Consider the following 12,561-nt stretch of genomic DNA (forward strand, 5'->3'; position numbering starts at 1 on the left):
CCTTTCCTGCTATTAGAGAACACTAAGAGGTAGAGCTTCCTTCATTAAGTTCCCTTGGAAAGAAAAGTAGTGAAATGATAATTACTCAGTCTTTAGTAGCTCAGTCAATGTGTAGTACAAACCTATACATTGTGATGTCCAGAAGTAAATTCTGGCACAAGCTGACTTTACTCATGGGGATTTCCTCTAAGAAAAAAGGCAAATTTTGCCTTCTGGTATACTTTGCATACTGCTGGCCAGAGCAGGGAAGTAAACAGAAGAGATTTTTTCAGAGGCAATCAAACAGACAATTATAGAAGTATCATAGCTCAAATGACTAGCTCACAAAACAGTAAGCCTGCTCCTAATCCAGCAGTGCTAATGTCATTATGTTCCTCACCTGAAAATATTGTGAAGCTGAAAAGCTGACACAGCGTGCATTGTAAGGAGGTAACAACAGGAAACATTGTCTGCCATTTAATTCAGAGGCTGAATGTGAAAGTCATCTATCCTGCTGTTAACATAATAGACAGCATTTCTAAGCCTCATTTTGTGATGTGTGGCTGAACCACAACTGGGTGGAAATCTGAGACATCCCCCTAATGTGCCTCCCAAGAGTCACAGCTGCCTGCCCTGCTATGCTGTTGAAAAAGAGGTGCAAATTTCCTCCTACATGTCACATGTAGCAGAACCAAGTGGGCCACTGCCGATGTTTCATTAAGGGGCAGCTCCGTGAGGGCTGCGGAACACTGACCCAGGAAAACAAAATGGACCGAGGGAAATAAAATGATGGGGCTAGCTTTGTTGAGAGACAGGATGAAGTGAATCAAACATCCTGGGCTCATCCAGTTCCAAATGTAGCCAGCAGTTTTGACAGTAGAGACTGCTACGTGAAGAAAGGTGAGCTCTGCCTGCCCACTGTAAACACTGATCATGGAGGCACTCACTGGCAGCTGAGCAAAGTAACAACTTGTTACAGATGGATAACGAGATGATTGGTTCTTGCAGTTAAAAGATAACTATTTTGTGAATATTAATAAAAGCTTTAGTGATGTATAGTTATGTTGTTGTAGTTTAGATGTCCTCTGTTCTCCCCATAGATCCCTTTTCCCCCCTGTATTGTTGCCATCAGACAGCCTGGGCTGTCTAGGACAGGTAAAAAGAAGGTGTGCGCGTGTCCTTCACCTGGGGCAGCTGGGAATGGAAACGCTTGGTAGTTAGGGGGTATGGCATGGCAACACCTGATCTCCAATCAAGGTACAAGAAAGCAATCTTGGCAAAGAAGAGCTGACTGACAGACTTTGGGAGGTGCCAGGGCTGCAACCCTGGATGCAACCTCCAGGGGACTGATCATCCATCTTGAAGATGAACCAGATGCGTAGTATGCACAAGGGGAAGTTCCCAGCGCTGCATTTTTTTCCTGATGTAGTCCTTCATTGTTTTTTTTATTAAGGTTTAATAAACCTTTTTATATTTTCAAAGTGAGCAGTCGTCTCTTCACAAATTCCAGCGAGAGGTGCAGCTAAACAGGGAATACCAACACTTCAGGAGCAGTGAAACAGGTCAGGGCACCATGTTACAAGCCCAGGCCTGCTGCTACTGCTGTTGCTAAAATCAAGGCTGCCTCAAAGCACTTCGGACTTTTACATTTAGCTCTATTATGTCTAGCATTTTCCAACACGGTTGTTCACCTGAATAAAACCATTTTCTCCTTATATGTCAGCAGCAATACTTATTTTAAAAAGTGTGTAATTTTTTTTGTGGTTTGTTTTCATTTTTTTTTATTATAGCTTGTAGTAAATAATCTGAAAGCAAAAGCGTTCTAAACTAAAAATTGTTTAGCTCTGAAATTTTCGTAAGAGCACCCTCTGGTGGTTCATGCCTGAACAATACTCTATATCTTCTTCCAAAAGCAGTCGTACATTTATTTATAGCACTGAATTTTAAAGAAGTGGGTGAAAACTTTTTCCACTGAATTCTTCCTTTCAATCAATGTGAAAATCATAAATATATTTTCTGAAAAAAAAAACAAAACAAAACAAAAAACAATCAAAATCAAATTAAAACCAAAAAAAACGAAACAGAAGGAGGAAAGTGTTTAAAAACATGTACTATCTAATTGTACTACTGTCTATAAGTACAATTTAATTCAAGAGAGTCAATCACATGTGAAAAATTAGAGATAGAAATATAGATAGATATCTCAAGAGATATAGATGCTAATGCCTTTACAGTTGCAATGGAAAAAATCTGGAATCTTGGGGTAGTCAATAGATAAAACAGAAATATATTTTTCAAAACCTTTGTTGTTTTCATGTCCTAATTTTAATTGGATTATTTAGGTCTTTTTATTTTGCCCAGGCTCCATGATTTTAATCAGAAATACCTGTTTTAATTACCAAGAAATCCCAAGAATGACTGTCTACCACTTTGTCACAGGTATCTTCCATTTAAAAGTACCTGAGACCTCTCACGTTGGTTCTGCTATTGGACGGATCAGAGCTGTGGACCCTGATTTTGGGAAAAATGCAGAAATTGAGTACAACATAGTTCCAGGAGATGGAGGAAACTTGTTTGACATCACGACAGATGAGTACACCCAGGAAGGAGTCATTAAACTGAAAAAGGTATGTGGCACCAATGGGTGAATGTGCCTATGATTCAAGTGGTAAACCAGGTAAGGGAATGAAATGTTTTGCAATTTTATGTCATAAGTAGCTCACAGTAGCAGTGCTATGTAAGTAGTTTATATCTCTATTTGAATCCACAGTTGTGATCTTCATTTTAAAAGGCATTGCAGTTTAGTCTTTCATTTCACATACAATTAGGTGTGATGTTTCATAAATAATGTCATGGTGAGGAAGTAATTCTAATCTCTGCCTAGAAAGTATAATTTCTCTTGTTTGAGAAGGCTTCTACCTAAAACCATGCAAAAAACATTTTAGTTCAGAGCATGGAATGAAAGATAAGTTAGATAAAATGTAATTAATTTTTACTTACAAGCACTTTATTTTGAAAATTTTGACTCTGTGTTTGCTATTTTGATAATGAATATTGTAAAGTACTAAGGTGAACACAGTTTTTATTCATGGTAGAAGAGTCCCAAATGGCAAATAGCCATGTTCTACTTCCAATTTTGTGATAGTGTTCCAAGTAGCTGGTTATAAGGTACTCATGCAGGAAAACACATTATATCTCAGTCACTGATGTTGCATAAATTCACGATTACTGAATTCATGAATTTCAAAGATGGGAAGGGCACTTTTCATTTAAAATTTAGTGGTTAAACCACTCAGTAGGAGAAATCGACACAGGGAGTTTCACATGTTAACCAGTTATTATTTTCTGAGCCCAGGTATTTACATATACACCAATGATCAACTTGTTCAGTAGAAAGAAATCTGAACCACTGCTCATTTTGGAAGGCACAGTTATGTTTTATAGACAGCTCAGACTTGTAGGTGTAAATTTTGTAAAAAAACCCAAATTATTAGCCTAAGACTTTACAAGGGTCTGGGAAGGAAAGAGTTCTGGACATGTATATTAAGATAAGCTTTAGGAAAAATGAAGCTTTAATTCTAAGAAAATTTAGAATGCTGGTGCTTAACTTTCCTTGGCTCTGACCATTGATCTATACTTGCATTATATCCATTCTAATAATGGAAGTCCTGGCTTCAACCTCCTGACCTGGGAAATAGTAAATTATCCATGGATGCATTAAAGAACAAGATGATGTCAAGTCACTGATTCTTCTACTAGTTTTAATGACATAAAATAGAAGCCACTATACTCACAGGAAGTAATTTGTCAACAAACTCTTTGACCTCTTAACACCCCCCTTCTTTTCTGACTAAAGGTTTGAGTGTTCTGTTTCCTCCTAATGGGAATTTGTAGGCTTAGTTTCATTTTTAAAAGCCCCTCTGGTCACCTTTTTCCCTCCATGCAGATGACTCAAAAATAGGTCCATCTGGAGCTGTCAGGCTGAGCAGCTGCATTCCCCTCCATATGCACTGCCAGTCGGAAAATGCAGTAAGTAGAAACCATTAAAAAATTAATATTTCATCATCAAGAGCAGGTTTTTTTGATAGAATTCAGTTCTCCTTGTCCTAAGCCTCCTCAGTGCTTCTTTTTTTTTTTTTTTTTTTTTTTAATACACAGCAATAGAATGTTCCATATTTGTGGTTAAGTGTATTTACTACCCACTGCTGGTTATCCAGGTTGGTAGTGATGATGTTGATAAGAAGGGTTCCAGGGTAATTAAAAAGGAACTTCAAGGCTCTGGGTTGATTGGTTGATGAAAATATTCTCAGTTCCTTCCTACTGAAGGAACTGAGCAGAGCACTGCCTGAACTCCTGATGAATACTGCAGCAGTGCAGGCAGTGCTCTGCTCGGTTCCTTCAGTAGCAGAGATGAGTGATGAAAGGAACAGCAACATTCATGCTACCAATAAGTGGTTTAAGGGCTCATGACATCCGCACAATTTTGAGTTTTTTGATCATGGGGTAACTTTTACAGCACCAGGCCTCCCAGGGTCAGATGGGCTCCATCTATCTAACAAGGGCAAAAGGATTTTAGCCCATGACTTGGCTGATTGAGAGGCCTTTAAACTAGGTTTTAAGGGGGAAGGGGATGAAACCAGGCTCTTCAGAGATAAGCCTAAGGGTGGTAAGTCAGAGTCAAGGGTGAAATCAGCCCAGCTGAAGTGCATGTACGCTAATATTGCACGGGCAACAAACAAGAGGAGCTTGAAACCATGGCACAGAGGGAAAGCTATGCCATAGTCACCATCACAGAAACATGGTGGGATGACTCACATGACTGGGGTTCTGCAGTGGATGGTCACAGGCTTTTCAAAGGGATGGGAGAGGAAAAGAGGTGGTGGGGTGGCTCTGTATATTGGGGAATCTCTTGACAAGATAGAATTTGAGGTCAATGGTGATGAGGTTGAGTGCCTATGGGTAAGGATCAGGGGGAAAACCAACAAGGCAGACATCCTGGTGGGAGTCTGTTATAGACCACCCAACCAGGATGAAGTGGTGGATATATTATTCTGTGAGCAGCTGGAGGATGTTTGAAGATCACCAGCCAGGGGTGAGGCTCTGCTAGCCCTTCTGTTTACAGACAGAGAAGGGTTGGTGGGAGATGTGGTGTTCAGAGGCTGTCTGGGGTACAGTGATCACAGAGTTTTCAATGTTTGGTGAAACAAGCAGGGGTATCCACAAAGCTCTACACTGGACTTCTGGAAGGCAAGCTTCTTCCTCTTCAGAATGCTCGTCAGAGAGTACCTTGGGAAACAGCCCTTAAAAACAAAGGGGTCCAGAAAGGAAAGACATACCTCAAGAAAGCCTGCTCCTCCACCTTCAAGAGTTCTATCCCTATGAGTCAAAAGATGAGCTACAGGACGAGCTACAGCTGCAGGAAAAAAGAAAAAAAAAACAACAAACTGACCTCTCTGGACAGGGAGGTTTTGAAGAAATTAAGGAGAAAAAAGAGGCTATATAATCTTTGGAAAAGTGGGCAGGCAACTCAGGAAATGTTTAAGGATGTCATTAGGGCATGCAGAAAGAAAATTAGAGAAGTGAAGTAAAAAATAAAATTGACACAACCTGATTTGACCTTGTGAAATTATGCAAATATTTAAGTATGTATTGAAGTATTTTTAAAAATGAAAGTGGGTAAATGAATAAGACCAACACATTCAATTAAGAATTATAAATAATAAACAGTGAAAGCCACTAATAAAAAGTGCTATATGCTTTAAAAACAGGCTCACAATTTCTCTATTATAGCATATTCTGTAAGCATGTACTGTAAGTGCTGCAGCAATTCAGGGCTGAGCCACTTCAAAACCATTTATAAAATTTGCTTTTATTTTCCCTGAAAAATTTCTTGCAGGCAGAAACTGTCCATCCCTGCACAGATGCTTTTTGGTCTCTTATTATGCAGAAAAACATTGAAAGATTTCTATATCAAAATTGATAAGAAATGAGGCCTTCCTGGACTACCTTTATTTTTGGTGGAAAATACATTTGATGAGAAAAAAATTGCACACACTAAACTGTTCCTTTTAGCACACTAAGTGTGTTAACAGATGCAGAAGGCCATTCTCTGCTTCAGGGGTGCCATTCTCTGCTTTGGAAATGGGTAAGAACAGCTACAGCTGGACAAGTTGCAGATCTTAAATAATCTGTTTTGGTTGCTCGTTCTGGTTTGGTTTTTTGGTTTGTTTTTTTTTGGTGTTTTGGTTTTGTTTTGTTGTTTTTTTTTTCCTGTGCCATGATCCTAAATAAGTCTGATTACTACTACTCTTGTGCTAATTACATGTATTAAAAATTAAATGGCTTTTCTTATGTTCTCCTAAATAAACCATCCAAATGCCGTCTAGCACCACTGTGTGGTTGGTACTATAATTATTTTTTTCTGTCAAAATAAAAAGTAAAGGAAAATAATATCCCTAAAAAAGGGGAGGGAAACTTGGCTTAAGGGTAGTGCTGTATAAAGTTCTCTGTAGAGAGTCAGAAATATTGCTATGTTAGGAATAGAATTATAATTCCCTCCCTTGTCTAGTTGTTTAATAAAGTGTTTACTGCATTTGGTATTTAGATAGTCTCTTGTACTATACCTGAATCTTGAGCAAACTACAGTGGGTATAAGCTATAAGAAACATGGTGACAGAAGGGGCCATCTCCTTCATGCCAGAGTATAGTGGCTTCAGATGCAATCAGTCCCTTGCCTGGGACTGATTTTGAAATCTTTAATGAACAGGCACAACAGTAAAGGAAAATAGAAGGTTCTAACCTTCTCTGAAAAGTTGTCACTAAATTTATTAAACCAAGAATGAGTTTATACAGTAACTCCATTTTTTGTGCAGAAGACTTTTAATTAGCTCAGTATGTGCTAATCCAGAAACTGAGTAGGGTTCAGGCACTGAACTTGTTCTGCTTGAAGACATCGCTTTACTAATTTGTGCAGTGTTTCATTAAAACCTTGGAAAACAACTGTTTCTAAGCTCCACCTCTTGTGATCTTACTACTCCACTACACTGTGCGAACTTCTCCACATGGTTCAGTGGAAATTCAGGGGACAAACACATCTTGTTTTCTGTAAGTTGTGCACCATGACTAAAACTAAATGATCAGATGACAAAGCTGTGGCCATGAAATCCCAGCATGTCATAGCATTGCACAGTGAGAAACTGTAACTTTAGTGATTATAAAATAGAAGAAATTGTGGGACAATGAACAGAACCAGAAGCTGCAGGGAAGTATTAGGAATGTGTGCTTGCTTTTAACCTCAGGAGGCTTTTTAGAAGCCTTTAATGCAGTCAGTAAACAGTGCTCTGACTGTGGTCTAAGTTCAGTCGTGTTGCCCATGGGACAGCCCACGTACATAGCTCTGGGATGTTGATGTAAGCTAAAAGTAGTCTGAGAACACCTGTACCACACAAGAGTGAGCATAAGGCAGACTCCCAATGTCCTTCAGTGAGAACTATGTTAAAGCTACTCCTTGTTTTACTACCAAAACTGTACAGACTTCTCATCACACGCCCCCCCACCCATTCCTTCTCCAAAGGCAGGGAATTTCCTCTGCAAGTGTGAGCACAGGCACTGTCTGCCTGTAATCATAACTCATGGGTTTGTGGGAGTGCGAATAATGGTTGTGCATTTTGAGGTTGTGCATTTTGAGGAGGAAGAGCAGGTCGTATTAAGTCTTTCAGTACAGGCAGAAAGTGGTGAACTGTGTGCAGATACAACCACAAACAACAGGAAAAGTAAGGAAGAGGAGACCTTCAGTCTTTGTAGTTTGTGGATAGAGCTGGTTGGTTTGGTTTTCCCTGGAACAGGAAAAGACACCTTCAGAAATGGGTGAGATACTTGAGAGCAGCAAACAACAGAACCCCTGACACTGGTCAGTTTCTCTTCTTCTCCAGATACAGATCAGACATATATTTTGTCCACTTGCCATCAAATCTTGAAATACTTACTACAGATCTCATTTTTTACTGTGCATTCTCAACTCTAACTAATGAATGCTCCTGGTTGATCTAGAGCCTGCTTTACAAAACCTGCTCTCTGATACCACTTATTTCCTTATGCTATTTAGAATCCAGTGCAGAAGTCCAGCTACTGATATTTAACTGCTGATACAGAAATTGTGTCAATGCACAACAAATTGTCTTATGCCAATATTTAACAAAATGCATAGGTGCTCAACCCATTTGAAGGGGAAAGTTTTTCCAACTTTTGAGACCAGCACACATGACCCAGAGCTATTCTGCAATTGCACAAGGCTAGCATGAAGTCAAGCCTAAGTTATTATGCACTTCCTGACAACCCAGTCCTACTATCCATAACTTATCCATATGTCCTGGGGCTTAAAATCTCATCCCAAAGTATAGCTTTTCCATCATCGTAGGTGAAAGCCTCTATCAGAAACAATACTCTCTTATGTGAGAGAGTATTTCTTATGTGTAGATATCTGTGGATAAAAAGCAGAAATTTCTGGAGTTTCCAGTCCTGTCTCTTTGTGAAGCAGAACAAACTGACAGGGTAATTCTTTTTTCACCCTTGTGCTTATCATTAGAATTCATTATATCTTTCAGACCATTTTTTTTCTTTGAGTTCTTTAATTATTTCTCTCTCTTTCCCACTATAGCAGCATTTCTTAACTTCTGCCTTGAATGTGGAAAACAGCAATATTTCAAAATATGTTTATTTCTAATACAGAACTGTTTTTGTGCTGTCCTAGTCATACTACATAAGTCTATTCATGGTGCTTACAGAGTTGCAAGGTAAAGTGATTTGTCAGTATGTATTTGATTTGGGGATTTGTAGAATAGTTTTGCTGTGCATAGGTGTGTATATGCTGATAGCACTTTACTAGGCAACTATATAGAACAGCTTGTAACCTCAACATAGGAAAAAAGCAGATGAGGACAAGTTGAGGGGGCCAAATACATCTGCTGTCAGTGGTACATATAATATCAATTAGAAATACTCCAGTTATTGAATAGTTCATAGTCAATAAGGCATCACCTTACTACTGGCAAAAATAATGTTTACTGCACCAAAAAAAATTGCAAAATAAAAACCTTATTCAAATTTACCTTCTGCATGCAATTACTTTTATAGAAGGAATAAATATTTCTCTTGCTTGTTAAAAAATCTATGAAGTAATTTCATTAAAATCTGATTAATTGAAAAAACATTTTAAGAAACTTAGAGGACTGGTTTGGTGTTTTTTGTATGATTAAGCATTCTACTGTGTTTGTTTCCTTAGCAGCATTCCAGATTCAAAATAAAAGTGGGACTGAGCACCCTCAGACAGCTATTATATAACAGCAAAACACAGTGATGGGTTGGGGTTTTTTTTGTTTGTTTGTTTGTTGGGGTTTTTTTTTGGTTTAGTAACAAAAACAGGTAAAATTTTTGCGGACCATTCATTAACTTGACAGATTTTAGTGATATCTACTGAAAATTAAAAATATAATAAAATGTTTTTTAAACGTGTTTTAAACCAAAAATCAAAAAATCCAAAAAGTTTTTCCTGAGACCTATGCAGACATTCCATTCTACCATTTTCAGGCAGACTTTGGACAATTCAGAGCAATGCCTAAATCTTAAACTGTCAATGCTACCTCTATGACTTAACTGTTCAAATATGGGAAAACCAGAACCGATCAGGAGATTGTAGCATGCAATCCCCATACACACAAGACAATAAAACCATACTCTTGTTACATGATATATGTTGTATAAAGTATTTTTCTATTTAAGTCCTAGATTTACCACTTGCAACATTTCCCAACTCTCCATATATTTCAGCTGTGGTTTAGCCTCACTTAGGCTAAAGGTTAATTTCTGCTATTTTGTGGGAGTCTGTCACTGATTTCCTTCTCTCATGGTGGCTCATCACTTTCAGCCTGTCTCTTCTTATTTTGACTGCCATCTGTGCTTTGCACTGGATGCATAACCTCTAACTATATTTATCATCAGACCCATAGAAGGACAGAAAGAGAGGATGAGTTCTTCTGAGGTTACAGTGGAAAAACATTATCCCTTCTTGGGATCACACTGACTTTTTTAAAAATATACATTAGTATTTCCCCATAATGCTGGGGGTAGAAAAGTAATGCAGCCACTTTTCCTGCTTCCTGGGTACCTGTGCAGCGAAATATGACAGTCTGAACATAACAATAGACAGAACTGCTTGAAATCTTCCTGCTCCCTGCTCCCCTTGCATCATGAAATCTTGTGGCTGGGGACTGGCCATGCACCATGATCTGGTATAAGTGTTTGAAGAGTAATTTGGTGAAAGACAGCCTGCAAAGACTGGATTAATTATGACTCTTTCCATTAATAATTCTCTTTGCAAATATACTGATGTACTACAGGAGCCAATCTGAAAAGTTTTAATGCAATTTTGGTGGTATGAAAGATACCTGCAAGGTATTACCCAGAATTACTACGTATGTGGCAGCTTAGATTTCTTACTTTCTTAATCATTTATCTCTAGTTTAACCCCTGACTTTTTCTTCTCCAAACTAAGCCCTTAAACTTCATATTTCTCCTCTTATTATGTTTTTTTTGAAAATGTGTTACCAATTGATATAAATATTTGGAGAAGAGTTGCCTTGATTTGGTTTTGTTTTTGGGTAAAATTATTTTGGCAATGCATAACAGGTGTGTACAAGTAGTATAGAAAATGAAAATATATTGTGGCAGCAATTTGGATAATGGACCAACTTGTCTATTTTTAGTGAAGGCAACATCTTAGGGTTTCACCACTGGGACATGAGATCTACCAGACTTAATTTTTTCTGTTTCAGTTTCTCCCTCTTTCTGTCAGTCCAGACACAAAGGTACAGCACATACTGTTTTTTTCTGGTAATTTTGTCTGTAGGAGGATGGTTGTGTTTGGTAGTGAATTACTTTCAAGTGTGATTATTTCTATGACATTAAAATTTATATGGCTAATTTTAAGGCCCCAGCTCAAAAAAAAAAAAAAAGACTTAGCATCTAGTCTACTTAAACGACAAAGTCTTTTATAAGGATTTATAATCATTATGGTTCAGCTAATTTAAGTCAAGGTAACTCAATTGATTTTAATGGAGCTATTTCAATTTACACTAGTCATGTGGCCAATTATGTCCTGTTTTGACAAGGACAGAAAGCTGAAGAATTTAAATCTATCCTGGATGTGACAACTGTCTGAAAACACTGGGAAAAAAATAACAGACATTGAAATATTCTTGTTCATACACATGTGAATGTGTTCTTTTTTTGTTCATTCCTGATAGCAAATTTACAGTTTAACAATTATAGGCAGAAACCACTAGGTGCCAGTGTTACCCAGACATCAGGAAAAGGCTTTGTTAGAAACGTTAAAAACAGCATGAAAGACAATGCAGATAAACCCTTTAAATGAAAATAAAGCTTCTGCATCTTTTCAACTAAATAAGACTTTATTGAGGGTTTTGAGATGATTACTTTTCTAGAAGCAAAGGCACTAAATTGATATGCGTTGACAGAAACCCACATCAAAACAACCTTATTTTGCAGGATACATTCTGTCAAAACCCCACATAACTACACAAAAGCTGCTGTGTCATCTTCAAGACCTTATGAATTACACCTAGCATCATAAGACAGAGCCAAAGTCTGCATTTTGCAAAGTACATGCAGATCAAACATATGGCATGAATAGCAGATCACTGCTAAGATCGACATTTTACAGGGAAAACTTGTTTCAGATCAAGTTAGAACTCACATTCCAAGTCGTACCTGAAGTTTGGTTTGACTCATTAGTATATATCAGAGTTTTCATTTGGACTCATCTTCATCACTGTCATGGTCTTCTGAAAGCCTTTCCTGCTAAAAAACCCAGGAAATATTCTATTTAAGGAGCTGGATCTGCTAGAGACAGCTGATTGCCGGTGTATGGGAGCTGCAAATGCAAATCTCTGACTAACCTTCACTCAGCTCATTTGCAAGAGATGAATTTCACTCATTTAACTTCAGACATCTACACTGTAACTGTTTACATCCATGCCAGTCATCCTGATTTTTTTGATGTAGAGAAGCAGTAATTTCCTGACTGTGATTCATCTGGCCTATTTCAAAATTCACCTTAGCATAAGATGAACTTCAAAACAAACTTAAATGATTGATTAGCTCAGGAGATGAGTTTTACACCAAAGACATCTTAAGTTTTGTCAGATTAATCCAACCAAAGTGATTTTGCAATGCCTAACTTTTAGTCTAGTCTAATGTTTTGCTTTTGTTCTTTCTACAGCCATTAGACTTTGAAACAAAGAAGGCATATACCTTTAAGGTGGAGGCCTCCAATCTCCATCTTGACCATCGATTTCACTCAGTGGGTCCATTCAAAGATACTGCCACTGTGAAGATAAATGTGTTGGACATGGATGAACCTCCAGTGTTCAGCAAGCCCATGTACACGATGGAAGTCTATGAGGATACACCTGTGGGGACCATTATAGGTGCAGTGACAGCACAAGACCTTGATGCTGGCAGCAGCTCAGTTAGGTAAGAGAGCTTTTCCTCCTTTTAGTAACTCTC

General features: G+C 38.1%; 1 protein-coding gene across 1 annotated transcript in view; it reads left to right on the forward strand.

Moving 5' to 3' along the window:
* Positions 1–12,561, forward strand: part of CDH12 (cadherin 12) — a 222,508-nt gene that overhangs the window by 168,783 nt on the left and 41,164 nt on the right. The window contains exons 6-7 of the mRNA XM_030970264.1: positions 2,419–2,606; positions 12,275–12,528. Coding sequence (XP_030826124.1) covers positions 2,419–2,606; positions 12,275–12,528 — 442 coding nt within the window. The remainder of the gene's footprint in view (positions 1–2,418; positions 2,607–12,274; positions 12,529–12,561) is intronic.

The sequence above is a fragment of the Camarhynchus parvulus genome, chromosome 2 (assembly GCF_901933205.1).
Source record: "Camarhynchus parvulus chromosome 2, STF_HiC, whole genome shotgun sequence".
NCBI lineage: Eukaryota > Metazoa > Chordata > Aves > Passeriformes > Thraupidae > Camarhynchus > Camarhynchus parvulus.